At 42.0% G+C, this 16073-nt stretch overlaps 1 protein-coding gene across 3 annotated transcripts in view; it reads left to right on the top strand.

The window, feature by feature from the left end:
* Positions 1 to 16073, top strand: part of ZRANB1 (zinc finger RANBP2-type containing 1) — a 42623-nt gene that overhangs the window by 12671 nt on the left and 13879 nt on the right. Inside the window, exons 2-4 of one of the 3 annotated variants that reach the window (XM_019424666.2) lie at positions 6940 to 7061; positions 11171 to 11358; positions 15596 to 15749. In XM_019424666.2, coding sequence (XP_019280211.2) covers positions 11335 to 11358; positions 15596 to 15749 — 178 coding nt within the window. In that variant the 5' untranslated portion in view covers positions 6940 to 7061; positions 11171 to 11334. Of the gene's footprint in view, positions 1 to 6939; positions 7062 to 10766; positions 10960 to 11170; positions 11359 to 15595; positions 15750 to 16073 lie in introns of those variants that run through there. The other 2 variants (XM_019424667.2, XM_019424663.2) reach the window with 2 other exon arrangements.

Consider the following 16073-nt stretch of genomic DNA (forward strand, 5'->3'; position numbering starts at 1 on the left):
TTCCATGGTTAGGCCGTGGTATTTATACTTGTAGGATCTTTAGTGTGGCATTTCTGTAGCATTTGTTCCGCTTGCTTTGCTTGTGTTTGCCTGTTTTCAGTTGGGTACACCACAGCTGTTTGGACAGTCTATTTTCCGTCTTCAGATTTTTTTCTGCCCTGTGGAGCTGCTTCATGGCCATGCTACTTGTGAGTTTTTGGTAGCCCAGAGCAGATCTTTGTTCTAATACTTAATTTTTAGAGATCGTCTTCTGGGGGTTTAGAAAGGAAGCTAATGAAGTTGTTCACTGTTCTGATAGATTTAGGTGACGGTTATTTTTCAAGTGCTGGATTTATTCCAGGATGCTAATGGACCACTTTGTTTGATTATGAACTTGATTTTGTATTGATATCAGACTGAATATTTTACTGAAAGAGAACTCTTCTGACTTAGTGTCCTTTTCCCTTTAATACATTGCTTTTTTCCTTAATGCAGGTAGAACCTGGAAAAAGGCCTTTGGTCTTTGACGTTTAAAACCCTCGTATTTTTTAAAGAACATAAAAAATAAAAATGGTTTGTTAACATATTCTATTAAAAGCTTTTAATAGAATCCAAAAACATGCAGACTCCTGCTGCAGATCTTTGGCCCTGCCTCCATAAAAGGAAAGTTAGCTGCTAGAGTGCCTGCAATGCCTTGTATGTCCTTCATTAACTCTCTGTGATACTCTTACTTGGGGGTGGGGTGGGGTGGGGGTGGGTGAAGGTATAAAATCTGAGGCGTCTTGTTCGCTCTGTACACATGCTGGCTTGTGGATCTCCTTCCTACCCAAGGTAGTTGATATTACAGGTAATAGAATTATTTTTTAGCGTCGTGAATGGAGTATTATCTTCAGATAGCTTTTGTCTTATTTTTCCTCAAGTTTCTAAGAATTTTCTCTTGTGATTTGAGCTCTGGATATAAAATAAAATTTTATGTCGTGATTTTTTAGAGAATTGAGATAATTCTCAGCATTGTAAAAGAGTCTCATCTGTAGGGAACATGCACGTACTTTTTTTCCCCTGGCCAGTGCATTCTGGCTTTTGAAAGTGCTTTCTGACTCCTGGGATGAGAAAAGCTTCCAGGAATGAGTGTGTCTGTTAAGGCAAATGGATGAGAATGGCAGAAATAGACCTCCCCACGGCATGCTTCTGGTTGCCTTTGGTCTGAGATGCAATTTTTGGCTTTTAGAAATGATTGATTACACTGGCCTGCCAACTAATAACGTGCCCCCTTAGGCTGAGAAAGGGAGTCTGTTGGGTGATTTCTTGAGTATATGATACTGACATTTGAATATACAGCATTGGCTTAGTAAAGGCTTTCATTTTTATTTTTATTTATTTATTTAAAAAAAATTTTTTTAACGTTTATTTATTTTTGAGACAGAGAGAGACAGAGCATGAACGGGGGAGGGGCAGAGAGAGGAGAGGGAGACACGGAAGCAGGCTCCAGGCTCCGAGCCATCAGCCCAGAGCCCGAGCCATCAGCCCAGAGCCCGACGCGAGGCTCGAACCCATGGACCGCGAGATTGTGACCTGAGCTGAAGTCGGATGCTTAACCAACTGAGCCACCCAGGCGCCCCAAGCCTTTCATTTTTAAAAAGCACTATGTTAAATGAACATACTGAGTTATAAAATCCAAATGTATTGTTTAAATATTAAATATAAAGATATGTTTAGACTCCACTGAACTTTACTATTTACCATAAAATAATTTTAATTTAAAACATTTATTAAAATAAACTATGCACGTGTTTAAAAAAGTCAAGCAGTATAGAAGAAATTTATAAAGAAAAACTATTTTCTTCTTCACCTCCAGTCCTGTGGTGTAGAGACAACTTCCCCCCCATCAACCTTTTATTCTGAGAAATTTCAACTTTCCTGCAGAAAAGTTACAAGGATAATACATTGAATACTATTTGCCTTTGATCTAGATTTTCCATTTGTTAATACTTTGCCGCATTTACTCTCTCCCTTTCTGTGTGTCTTTCTCTTTTTCCTGAACCATCTGAGGGGTAATTGCAGATGTCATGACATTTTGCCCCTAAAAAGTTAAGCACGTATGTCCTGAGAACAGAGACCTTTTCCCTGCATAACTACACAGTTATCTAGAAAATTTACTCCTCAGACCGTATTCAGCCTTAGGACTAACTGTAGCTCCGACCACATTCAGGAAGGACCGTGCATCTGAGGTGTTTGTGTTGTCTCTTTAGGTCTTCTAATCGAAACAGTGCCTCGGATGGTTTTGGTTTTGGCTCTTTATTTCTTTCATGAGATAAACATTTTCAGAGAGTTCAGGCATTTTTTTTTTTCTTCACAGAGTGACACTCGATTTGGAAATTACTAGATTGAAACATTTATCTTTATTTGGAGGGGGGATACTACATAGGTGATGTGTTTGAAGCGGCACCTCTGGTGTGTCTGCATTGTGTCTTTGTGGCATTTTTTCCACTTTTTAAAAAATTTATTTTAATCGTGGTAAAACGTACGTAAACAATTTTTGCCATCTTAACCATTTTTAAGCGTGCAGTTCAGTGGCATTAAGTACGTTCATATCGCTGTGCAGTTGCCACCGCCATCCATCTCTAGGACTTTTTTCATTTTGCAAAACTGAATTCTGTGTCCGTAAACGGCATCTCCATCTCCCCTCCCCCGGCCCCTGGCAGCTTCCATTCCATTTTCTGTCTCTGAACGTGACTGACCTCTGTGTCTCACATAACTACCGTCCTACGGTGCCGGTCCTTTCGTGACTGGCTTGCTCGATTTAGTGTAATGTCTTCAGAGTTCATCCATGTCGTAGCATGTGGCAGAATTCCCTTGCACTTGTTTTTTAAGTTTGTTTATTTATTTAGAGAGAGAGAGAGAGAGCGCTTGAGTGAGTGAGGGAGGGCCAGAGAGAATCCCAAGCAGGTTCCATGCGGTCAGCACCGAGCCCGAGGTGGGGTTCGAACCCATGCACCGTGAGATTGTGAATTCTAGAGTCAGATGCTTAACTGACTGAGCCCCCCAGGCATCCCAGAAGTTCCTTCATTTTTAAGGCTGAATAATATTGTGCATATATACCACATTTTGTTCATCTGCCAATGGACACGCCAGTATTCTTGTTTCATCAGATTTAGACATTATGTACTGACTTCTTGTGACAGCATGAGAGTTTAGTTCATTTTTAAATAATAAAAGCAGAGCGTGCTCATTGTAGACTTTCAGAGATAAGAAAGCGATGAAGAAAATAAGTTTATAGCTGCAGTGTCTAGAGGAAATCTGCCATGTTTTTGTTATTTTCAGTTTTTTTACATTTATTTTTGTGTAGTTGAAATTATATGCGTATATATATAAAATTATAGATATATATGCCGAACTTTACATTTTGAGGTAATTAACATGTTTTCATCTCTTACAAAATGAATGTGTAGTATGACCTCAAGTTGCTGTACTCTCAGTTAACCTACCCCTGATTATTAGCCTTTGGGGTTATTTGAGAATTTTTTATTCGGACAGTGTTTTGGTGAGCAGAATTGTCAGCATTTCTAACTATTTTCTTACGTTCCCTGAAATGGGATTATATGATCAAATTATATGAACATATTTAAGGTACTTTGTGCATATTGGGGAATAGATGCCTGGACAACCTGTCTGAATTATGGCCCATCGTGAGGGTGACTGCGTGGCCATATCTCTGCTGGGGCTTAGTCAGGGAGGCCTGCTGCCTTGTTTAGTCATTTGTAGTTTTCTCTTTGAATTGTTCTGATTTATGTCTTCTGTCCATTTTCCTTTGTGATTTTAGCAAGTTAACATGAAGTCTAAATATAAATAATACACCAAAAATATGTACCAGTCATATTTGTTGCAAATTTTCTTTCTCCTCCGCCTCCTCCCCTCCTCCCCCCCCCCTCCCCTCTTCCCCCTCCTCCTCCCCCCTCCTCCCCCCCCTCCTCCCCCCCTTTTTCCCCCCTCCTCCTCCTCCTCCTTTGTGTGTGTGGGGGGGGGTGAGGGGGAGACTTATACTAATAACACTTTATCTTTGTTGTCTTACACAGTCTTTTAGATTAAGGTTTAAAATATTTTTCTAAATTCCATTAGTGATTTATTAAATTATTTTCCCATGGATTTGGGTGGTTCTGTTATACATAAAATGATTCTACATCATTTATCTTGAGGCTCTTTATTTTGATGTTTTTTACATCAGTATCACACTTTTGCTTAAATAATTATGGCTTTATTATGTATTTAAAAGTCTGACAAGGCAGATATTCAGCCTGTTCCACCCTCCAGTTGCTTTCCAGAATTGACTTAGTTTTTACTTTTTCTTTGTTGGTCCATTTATTTACACATTTAGATATTCGTGGAGTGTGTTCCCAAGCACTGTGGAAGAAGCCATGGCTCTCAGCGAGCTTGTGCTCTGGTAGAGGAAGATAAAATTCAACCAGCCGGTATAGTGCGAGAAGTTCGGTAGAGGAAGGGCAGGGGTGCTAGAGGCGTATATACTTGAATCTCATTTGAAGATGTGGAGAGGGCTTATAGGAGGAAGTGACATCTAAGCCAGAACCTCACACAGAAGAGGGAAGAGAGTTTTGATCTGAGGGAATGGTATGTGTTCAGACCTCAGAGTCAAGAGAGCATGGCCTGTCCATCAAACTGGTGAAGTTAGCGGGATTGATGTGTAGTCTGGGAGCTGCAGGTAACTGTGCAGGGTGATGCTGAACCTTTCCGGGCCTGTTGACCTGGTCAAGGAGTTTAGTTCTTAACACAGGACGCTGGTAAACATCTGGAGGGAGACTGCCTTAATCGGATTCGTGGTTTAGGAAGATCACTGGGATCATAGCGTGGAGACTGGATTGGAAAGGGGCAGCGCTAGAGGCAAGCCGATCGCTTACGAGAACATTACTGCGATCTAGGTGAGGGCGATTGCAGTCTTCACCTAGGATAGAGGCAGTGGAGATGGGGTGGGGATGTATTTGAGAGACTTTTTAAAAGGCAGGATTGATAAAACTTGGCAAATTGTTCTGGGGGCTTAGGGGAGAGGAGACTCGAGTTAAGAAAGATGTCCTGGGTTTTTTTGGTTTGGGCACTTGGGTCGGATCATTTTTTTCCTAAACGTAGGAGACGTCAAGTTGAGTTTTAGACATGATGTAGTGAGGCTGTCAGCTGGGTTGTTGGATATTTGGGCCTGAAATTTATGAGGAAAATCGACCACTCTGCTTATGTGGATACTTGTGTGGCCACGAATGTTAACTGAAGCTGTGGAACTTTCTCTTGAAGTGGCAAATTATAGGGACGTTCTTGTTTTATACTTCCACCTCGGGACCTTATCAAGATGGACTCAGTTACATTTTAGCACCTCTTTCAATTTGATGAATGTCTTAATTCTATCAGTGTTTTTGGCTAGAAGAAGAGTTACATGGCTGTATTATGAACAGTGTAATAATGCTACATGGCGTGAGTTTTTCCTTTTAGAAACTCTTTTACAACTTGAAAAACAGAGTGGGTTAGATTATTCAATAATCACTCCAGGCCTACCTAAAATAGTGTAATTCTAAAACTCCAGAATTTGGTTTTACATTCAGCCAGGATAACTTGGCCTTGTTGCAGGTGAGATTTTTACTTGGAGCCAGAAAACTTTGGGGGCTTGATTTTAGTGGTGGTTGTGGTTTTGACATACTATTTTATATAATTGGAACCCTAGGTTTGTTGTTGTTGTTGTGTGTGTGTGTGTATTGGAGAGAGTGAGACAGTGTGAGCTGGGGAGAGGGGCAGAGGGAGGAGAGAAAGAGAAAAAATTAAGCAGGCTTCACGCTCATTCTGGAGCCTGACTCGTGGCTCCCATGATCCTATGACCCTAGGATCAGGACCTGAGCTGAAATCAAGATGCCCAACTAACTGAGCCACCCAGGTGCCCCTAGAACCCTAGGTTTTGAAGAGCCTTAATATCCCCTCAGTTGACTCTTTTGGGCAATATTTTTGGTGACCTTTTTAATTTCAACTCCCATCCATCTTCTTTAATTTGTTGACACTGGCCCTCATCTCCGATCCCCTCCCTTCCCAAAGAACTTGGCGCCTGTTCATTTAGGTCCTTCCATTGGGCTTTCAGCAGTAATGCTTTCTGCATGGCGAGATCTTCTTTCGTCTGAAGGGATCTATTGATCCACATAGTTTTTCGTGACTTTGGGCATTTGTATATTTCCACAGCAGTTGGGTTGTTAATAATCTGATCAGAGATGTAAAGACGTAAAAGCTCCAAAGTATAAATTATATTTGGTGCAGTTTGTCATGATTAATAATGGAACATTTAAAGGCCTTAATTAGAGATTATTTTGACTTCTCTATGACTGAATCTTTTATTCTAAAGAAGATGTTTTCATAACAGTGAGTTTATTGAATGAATTGAATAGGAGTTCATCTTGATATAGTATAGATTAAAGAATTTATTTCCAATTTGCGATTTTCATTTTTTGGAAAAGGTTATTGTTCTGTAGCACTATTCTTGGAATAGAAGTGGTAAATTTTCACTTGCTGCCATTGGTTATTATGTGAATAATGCCTTTAGGTGGTGGTCTGGGCTGCTTACACTATTTCTGGGATTGGCCGTGAGCCTGTGCCCACTCGAAGATACACTTAAAAAGTACCGAGGTCATTTTATTCAAAAACATAGCTCGTGTTTTGAGTACTGAAAGAGATTACTGCAAATATGAATATGTAAGCCAAGTTCATGATTGAACTATAGCCAAATGGTTAGGAATATAAAGAACAAGTATTACTGGGTGGTAGAGATTTCTTTTTATTACGCAAAACCACCTACGCGAGCTGAACTCCGGGTGGAGGAAGGCTACCCAGACATTGTAGCCACAGCCGCGTCTGCACCTTTCTACTGACCACGGTAAAGGACGTTATGAACATTACCACTTAAAACTAACTTTTCTCTTTAAGGGCTCCTGAAATTGTGCCAGCTGACTCCAAGTCCACCCTGACCCCACAGCATAAACCCTGCTGTGATGTCACAGCTACCATAGAACTCCAGGGTAGTGTTGAGCTGGCCCATGTGGGCTCAGGTAAGTCCTGGCTTTTTTTTTACCATTTGGCATTCTTTTCAAAGTTAGTTACCATTATGATTTTATGTCATAAAAGAAAATAAGGCAAAACTTTGAAAACTGTGCCATATATGGGGGAAAAAAATAAGTCTGTTTTCTAAACATCTATGAGCCAGCTCCATATTCTGACCAACGGAGTTCCATAGTAGCTGTGAAGTCCCCAGTGAGTCATGACCCGTGGCTTCAAAGTGTGTTAAATCCCACACCTGGCCCAGCTTATAGAACAATATGAACTTTTATTTTTACACTTCATATTTGTAACATGTAGTAACTTTCATTTACCTCTAGGCATTCATGTTTTTAAAAGGATATTAACCCTTTCCATTACCTGTAGTCTGCACCGCTGCATAGTTGGCTGTGTATTTCACTCAGTTTCGAATGTGTGTTGGTAACCAGAGGTTAGTTTTATAAAGTTCATCTTCTCGGAAGCCTTCAGCTGTCCGTTCAGTTTGTCTTCATAGCATGGGGGAAGAAGGGACAGAACATGGAATAATACATTTGTTAAGTTTAAAAAAGAAAACACGAGGAGAAAGATGTTTCAGTTGCTCTTGGAGGCCGTATGGGGGGTCAGTGACGAGGAAGGCATGTGCACATCACCTGTCTTCTGCTGGAACTTTTTCCTGGTCATTGTTACACCAAGTGAGATTTTACCACTTGGTTTATTTTGCTGGCTTTTCCTGCCTACCAGCTCTTCTCCCCTCTTCCTCCTTTTCTTTATCCCCTGATTTTAGAGGTGGTAAAAATGTTATGTGAAGAACTCAAAAGCCTTTTTGTAAGTTGTTTTGCGTATAATCGGATACTTTTTTCCCCCTAAGTAGAAAACATTTGGTAGCTAAAACTTTACATGATCTGAGTATGGGCCAGATCCTTTTAAATATCCCGTTTACAGCGAAAACTTCACCACCTGTCAAGAAACTGTCTAAACTTCAATCGGTAGCTGTCCTTGAACAACGTGTCATTAAGATAGTCCCAAAATTTGGACGGTTCAGCGACAGTCTCATGAAATTTGTAATAACGGTACTCATGTTTGTAGCTGAAAATTCACCGGTAACTAAAACTGTGAGTTCTTAATTACGGTTAATGACAAGAATGGAATCCTCTGTTCCCCAAACATTAGATAATAAAATATTTTTCTTCAAAACATTACTTTGTGCCTATACTTAAATTTGTGTTTTTCGTGTTCTAGAAGATGTGGAGGATTTTGTGCTGTGAAGAATAGAGAACAAAGTCTCTAATCTCTTCATTCCTGTTTCCTGCCCTCCTGGGTGTACTTCGTGCCGGGGGGGCGCGCTGAGGAGCGGCAGCACCCGGTCTGCACTTCAGTGCGCGGTTGGGGGCTGGCGGAAGGAGTGGTTTTGGTATTTGGATTAGGGCAGATAGAAGTCTTGGTTTTGTGTGTATGTGTGTATCCGCACGATTGAGATAGAATTGCTGTACCGTGCATTTCACTATTTGACATTCTGTTTATATTTTCAAAAAACAAAAACAACACTCACTTTGAAGGCTGATCGGGAGACGTTGTAAATCATAATCCCAGAGCGCGCTGTGCCTCCCCCCCCCTTTGATTATGCTAGTTTCTAATTACAGAAATCCCTCAGAAACATGAGCGAGGAAATGAATTCTTAAGGCAGAATTTCTAAGAGGAGGCTCTTCTAGATGTCAGCTGCACGGTGAGTTAGCTAGAATAGTGAAGACAGTGATTTAGAAGACCTCGCCTTCCTGCAGCCAGAAGAACCGTGTTGGTTGGCAGTCACCTGCATCGGCGGGGAACAGAACTGTGTGCGTTGCACACGTGCCTAACCGGGCGCGTGTACGTGCACCGGGCAGGGCTTCCTCTTTATCTTTTCACATCTGTTGTTCTGTCTTTGTGGTCCTTGGGTTGCTTTTGGCAGAGCTTAGAACATTTCTTGTGTCCTGTAAAGAAACTTTATAAACTTATATTTTCTTAGGCTAAAGCTTAAAACCTGTAAAAGGTGCAGTGATTCTGCAGGCACCTGGAAACTAGGACTCGGGTCGCCTTCACAAGGAGGTAGTATATACACAAAAGGAAATGGCCTAGGGCATATTTGGTTCTAAAAAGATGAATGACATTAAATTATTGAAAAGGTTACAAGCTTTCTTTGATGATTCTCATCTGTTCACTAACACAAGTTAGGCAGAAATTTTAGTTTTTTGTGTACTTGATAACCGTAGATTTGTTTTTTATTTCAAGTAGGATTTCTGTGTCTGTTCTTAAGGCTCGCCCTTTGGAGAAGATTCATGCCAGCCGTGTCACGTTGTAACCCTGATGACTTCTGTAGGGCGCTGTGCCTCCTAAGGGTGTTTTAAAGCCCCTTCTGTAGTGGAGGTGGGGGGTTACGGCTGCACTTAGGTGTTTCTGTTGAAGAAGGGATTGACCTACATTGCTGTGAAAATAAAAGTTCCTGTAAGGAGGTGTTCTCATTTGATACCTTGGATTCTTCACCTGAAAAATGTGTGTGTTGGCAGCATGGTGTCCTTTTTCTGGAGAGTGGGTCTAGATTTGCAGAAAGGGTCTTTGACGGCAGAGTCTGAAAACTTTTGAAGCTGGCCTTTTATGGCCCACAGATGTGATGATAACGGGCTGTTTTGAATATAGGAATCCTGTTCTTACTGTCTGTGCTTCTCATACTGCCTAGCATGGTGCTTTCTGTGTCATGGGCATTCAGGGAACGTGGGAATTATCATTTTAAAGCTTTGATCTTTTTATTTATATTTAATTTTTATTTATTTTTTTAAAATTAATTATTTTTTTTAATGTTTATTTTTGGGGGAGGGAGAGGGAGGGAGGGAGGGGAGACAGCACAGAGCCTGATGCGGGGCTCGAAATCACCGACCGTGGTATCATAACCTGAGCTGAAACCAAGAGTTGGCCGCTTAACCAACTGAGCCACCCAGGCACCCCAAGGTTTGCTCTTTTTAATAACTGGGAGAAACTGTTGCATTGTACCAGTCTGTTTTTCTCCAAGGAATAGTTCCTATTTCTCTAATTCAAGATGACAATAAAAAAATGCTTTTAAAGAATATGCTATGAATATTTTTAGCTAGTTTTAGCATTTTACCCAACACATTTTTCATGATGTAACTTAGGAAACACTTAAAATTACTTGTTCCTACAGTCTTGGGGTGTGTGTGTGTGTGTGTGTAACACTGAGGTAAATTGAAGCTTACCTACGCCTTTATTTTTTTGCCAAGGCTATTTATTATTCATAGATGTGTGTACTGTACTGCTTACTAAATAGGATTACTATCTTAACATTAATTTGTGTTAAGATTAGTCACGTGGTTTCACGGGAACAGAAAGTTCTTTATGGATTTGGACAAAGTGATAGTTGTTTCATCTCTGTCCCCCAACCGATCTGTAATGTTTCCTTTCAGCATATTTTTGTTCTAACTCATCCGGTTCAAGTTTTACCGTATCGATACTTAATGACTGTAAGGAAGACTTGGCTGTGAGAGGTTCTGAAATCAAAATGTTGCTCACTTTGGGATGAGTACTGGGTGTTGTACGGAAACCAATTTGACGATAAATTTCATATTAAAAAAAAAAAAGAAAATGGTTTTAATTGCTCTGAGTTGTTGCGAAGCTCACAGCAGCACGGAAGGCTCCGCATCTGTTTCAGGTTAGAGAATTGCTGTGTGAAGGGCGGGAGAGCCCAGAGCCAACAGGAAGCACATCCCTGTCTCCTTGGCTTCTGCAGAGGCAGGAGCAGAACAGGAGTGTAGTGTCTTCTGTAAAGTCTAGTTTCTCATACTAAGATTACTGATCTTTGATCCAGTTAATACGTTCTAATGATTCCTCGAAACCTCACCAGAGCCTGGAGCCAGCACTGATGTGAAGGTAAGTACCTAAATAGGTAGTTCTGGTTCTGGAAAGAAATTACACAGGAATTCACTGATTTTCTTTACTATTCTTTTAGGACATTTAAATGTTGCCCCAGGGTCCAGGAATCCTAGAGAAATACTCAGAAGGGTTTAGAGTGAATGTAACAGGATATGCCTTTTGAAGGAAAATAGGATTAAACTCTTTTCTGTCTTGATGTGTGTTCTAGGGGTGGTGGAAGGTGATCTAGCTGCTATAGAAGCATATAAGTCATCAGGAGGGGACATTGCGCGTCAGCTCACCGCGGACGAAGTGCGCTTGCTGAACCGCCCTTCTGCTTTTGATGTTGGCTACACCCTTGTACATCTGGCTATACGTTTTCAGAGGCAGGACATGCTAGCAATATTGCTTACAGAGGTGAGTATGGCCATTTTGGTTAAACATTGTTTTATATGAAGGAACTGTGTTCATTAGTTTTCATTTTTGATGTGATGGTTTTCTAAACCGTTGTTAAATGTTGTAGATTTTTCTACTCCCTTTATAAATTCACACTAAACTTGAGACTTCAGCAGCATATAATTCTTAAGGGTGTATGTTTTATTTATTTTTATTTTTATTTAAAAATTTTTTTTTTAATGTTTGTTTATTTTTGAGAGAGAGAGACGGGGTGCGAGTGGAGGAGGTGCAGAGAGAGAGAGGGAGATGCAGAACTCAGGGCAGGCTCCAGGCTCTGAGCTGTCAGCACAGAGCCTGACGTGGGGCTCAACTCACAGACTGACGGACTGTGAGATCGTGACCTGAGCCAGAGTCGGCCGCCCAACCGACCGAGCCACCCAGGCCCCCCAAGGGTGTATGTTTTAAAAACGGGACATTTTGCCACGATACCTGAATCCTCTCTTGGATTAAAAAAATGGTAGGGTGTGTCTTTCATTCATTTCATTCACCTGATATTTATCAAGTACCTTCTGTGTGCTAGGCACTGTGTTAAACAGGGATGTAATTGGGAAGACACTGGCTCTTCCTTTACCGAGTCTCCAGAAAAGTAGAGAGAAATAAACTCTATACAGTCATTCTGTATAGAGTGTGTTGGCATAGATACGAATGCCAAGTGCTGTGGGAGTACCTGAGAAAGTGTTTCGGGGTATCTCACCTTCTCATGGAGAGCAGGTAACATTGTAGTGGGGGTCTGAAGGAGGAGAAGTACTTAGCCTCGTAAGTGGGTGGAGGAGAGAAGGGAGTTGAGGAAACCGTTTATTTGGAGGCCCTGGTGGTGGTGTTTGTGGTGAGCTCAGGAATTTGCAGAGCTGCTCAGCGTGGCCTTGGGAGTGACCAGATGGGTGTTTTGGCTGCTGTGGATTGGAGAGTGGAAGCCTCGTTAGGAGGGCACCGCGTGATGCTTTCGAGGGCTCTGCCCTTACGGGAGTGCAAAGAAGCGGGTCCCTTTGAGAGAGCTGGTGCTGATGGAGTCAGGATCAAGGAGACAGACTGGATGTGAGGAGCAGTGGAGAGGGAGGGATCAAGTTGCTTCTGAGCTTTTGGCCTTAGATAACCATACAGATGTCACAAACGATTGCAAATGAACGATTCAGGATGTGACCACATTGTGCAGGTAATTCTTTTAATTATAAGGGAAATGGAGAAAAAGTGTAGAGAGTCAGATCAGTTGTAGATTGTGATTTTTGTCAGTATAGGTCTTCTCTGGTATGCTTATACATATTTACATACTCAGATTTGTCTGTATGTATTTGGGAACCATTGTGTACAAAGCACTGCGGGGGGATCAAGGGATATGAAGGTTACCTGGAAACACGGTTGAAATGGCTAGCCATTGTTTAGTGCGGTGAGGGTCAGGTGACACCATAGACACCTGATAGAGGAGGGGGGAGGGCTTGAGAGATAGCCACGGTGTAAACAGGGGGCAGGCCTACTGCGGATAGGTTAGGGGAAGGGACAGTTTGAAAAGCAGCAGTGTGATTAGAAGGACCAGTGTTCTGGAACAGGGATTGGGACAGTTAGAGGTACTTTCTGTGGTGTCTGAGGTCTGGCTACATTTGCGTTGTATATTGGCAGAGCCAGTGTTTGGAGCAGTAGTTGCTGGTGGTGGCAGGAGACTGGATGGAGAGGGCAGCTGTGAACCAAGGCTCAAGTCCATAGGGGGTTCCTGGGCTCCCCCCAGGCTGGTAGAGGGCTGAGAACGTTGCAGGGCTGTTGTAAGCCCTGGCCTCCGAAGAGCAGTCTGGGGACTAACAGTGGGAAGGCACTAGAGCCCCAGGGTATTTGTCATTTACTGCCTAACAGAGCACCTCAACTTTGCTAAGCTTTAGTCCACAAACCGCTGTTTTCTCCCACAGTTCCGGAGGGTGAAGGGTCCAGGAGCAGCCTGGCCGAATGATTTTGGCTCAGGTTCTCATGAGGTTACAGTCAAATGTTCAGAGCTGCCGTTGTCAAAAGGCTTGATGGGGCTGGAGGATCTGGTTCCAGGCACACTCACATGGGTGTCGGTAGGAGGCTTCTAACCTTGTCACACGGGCCTCTCCGTAGGACAGGGTTCACCCAGAACAAGTGATCTGAGAGACCAAGCGCGCGCCTGTGATCCAAATGGAAGCTTCGGTGTCGTTTAGATACAACCTAATTTAGGAAGTGACATACCATCCTTTTTGCCATATTTGGGACACAGAGACCAACCCTGGTGCACTGTGGGAGAGGTGGAAGGGGGGTGGATTTCCAGGGAAATAACCAAATTGGTTGTGGAATTTAGTCTCAGTGGAATAGACACTCCGGAGGACGTCACTGAAAGGGCCAGTAGGGAGATTGGACTTAGGGAGGTGTCTGCAGAGAGAGGACAGAGCCAGATACTTTGGGGGATGAGAACAGGAGAACACGATATTTTGGGGATATGTATGTGAGGCAGGGGTTTTAATTGGATATTAGGCCATAGACTTTGTTGGTAGTGTGGTGGAATCTGTGGGCTCCCTTTCAAAGTACTGTTTTTAAATGCATAAAATAAAAAAGATCATAAAGGAAACCAGTTATATTGAAATAGTAGTTTTGCAGAATATTAGCTTTGTGACTTATAAGGGAATGCATTTTAAATCTAGGCCAGTGGTTAGTGAAAATGAAGGATTTAAATTTAATGAAAACTTAGGTTCACCGATCCTTCCCAACACGTTCACGTGCTCGAAGTTAAGAATTACTAGCCTAAGGAGATAGGGTTGAAGAGGCTAGGAGACGAAGGGGTAGGCGGACAGGGTCCGGGGCCGAAGGACGGCGGTGGGAGGAGGCCGCGTGACCACCCCCCGCCGTAAGGTTCCCCTTACAGGAATGCGGGGTGTTCGCAGTTTTCATGTCACAGATCAACTTGTCTTTGAAGAAACCGTCCCAGGTTTTGGAACAGGGCAGAGGACTAGCAGGTTAGAATCAGCTGTTTTTGAATTTATTTTGGGATCCATTTAAACTGTTACTTGAGAAATTGTTATATTCTGAAAATACTTGATACTTCGTTTTCCATAATTGGAGTGTCACATAATGATCGGATTTATGGAGTTAAGAGGTAGTAAGAATTTCATTGTTACTGGTAATCCTGGCCAGTAAAATTTAGAAGCACTGAATTTTCACGTAGGATTTTTCAGAATACGATGTCTGATGCTTGTGTTGGGTATGCAGGGTTTTTGAGACCCTGTTCACTTACCTTAATAAAAATTACAGTTCATCGTCCCCAATGTAGATGACGTTATTGGTCAAACTGCGAGTGGCTTATTGGCAGATCTGCTCCAGACCCCACTTGTGACTGGAAACGTTCGTAGGTCAGAGGTCAGTGGTTGTGGTCCGGTGACTGGCTCACACAGGATTCACACCAGACTCCCTTCCTCTGTAGAGGATACTCACCTTTGATTTCAAAACTCTTTGTATGCCGAGTTTTTGAGCTCCACAGAGGCAGACGGCTTACGTGTAAAATATCTCTGCTGCTTTTGTGGCTATCCATCATTAAAAAGAAAAGGAAGGTTCTAGCCATCTCCTTGTTTAGAAGTTCTCTGTCGGAGTGCTCACCACCTACATGAGTGCTCACATTTCATTCCTGTCGGGCTAGACTTCGAATGTTTGCTGTCTCTTTCACACTTAGAGAAGCCAGCTGCTTTTTTACATATTCAGAATTATAACAGATGGGGAAGGATTTGAGGTCAGTGGGAACTAACCCTTCAAAAATGTCATGCTTTCCTTATTCCACGTGAAGGTACTTGAAATGTTCTTACTTAACCCAGCGGGAGAAGAGTGTTTGCACTTTCCTCTTTCTCCATGAGCTGGAATTTCCTGTTTTTTAAGAATGCTTTTATTGGGGGCATGATGCTTAGTTTTACTTAGGTGGTTTTCTGTCCTCCCTCCCTCTCCCTAGGATGAACCTTTGTGAACAACACCATTTTACATAAATTTTATTTCCTTGGGAGAAATTCCTAAGAAGTAAATTTCCTCCTGGAAAGTTGTACTGAACCGTACTTCCACTGGTGAGGAAATAGTGCCTAATCCATTTTAAAATGAACAAAACAACACCCTGAGTTACGGGGAAGGTTTGGTCATTTCTTTTAAGTACTGTTGTTTTCTGCTTACGTTAACGTTCATGTTAAATGAGATGCAGAGGAAAGTTTCTTTTGTATTCAAGGTGTCTCAACAAGCAGCCAAGTGTATTCCTGCGATGGTGTGTCCCGAACTGACAGAACAAATCCGGCGAGAGATCGCTGCCTCTCTTCATCAGAGAAAGGGGGATTTTGCTTGCTATTTTCTCACTGACCTTGTAACATTTACGTTGCCAGCAGGTAACTCCAAATTTCAGTGTGAAAAGAAATGTTCACTTCATTATAATTGTTTTTGTTGTGTGTGAGTGAAGTGGTTTCTGTTAAAGCAGATAACTTAGCTACTATGTGTGCATTTTAAATTGCTTGACTACCGTATTTATCCTGGAAGTGACCAGTCCAGGGGCTCCTTGTAAAACTTCAGCTTTGGATCTGGTAGGAAGATAGCAGCTGATAATCACTGATTTCGGTGTGGGCCTTAGATGTTTCAAAAAATCTGTTTTAGCCATTTATTTTTCTCTCCAGTTTTACTTTAGGATATTATCAGTGTACTTTTTTTTTCTTATT

Source organism: Panthera pardus, unplaced genomic scaffold (genome assembly GCF_024362965.1).
Source record: "Panthera pardus isolate Hobbes unplaced genomic scaffold, ASM2436296v1 HiC_scaffold_22, whole genome shotgun sequence".
Lineage (NCBI taxonomy): Eukaryota > Metazoa > Chordata > Mammalia > Carnivora > Felidae > Panthera > Panthera pardus.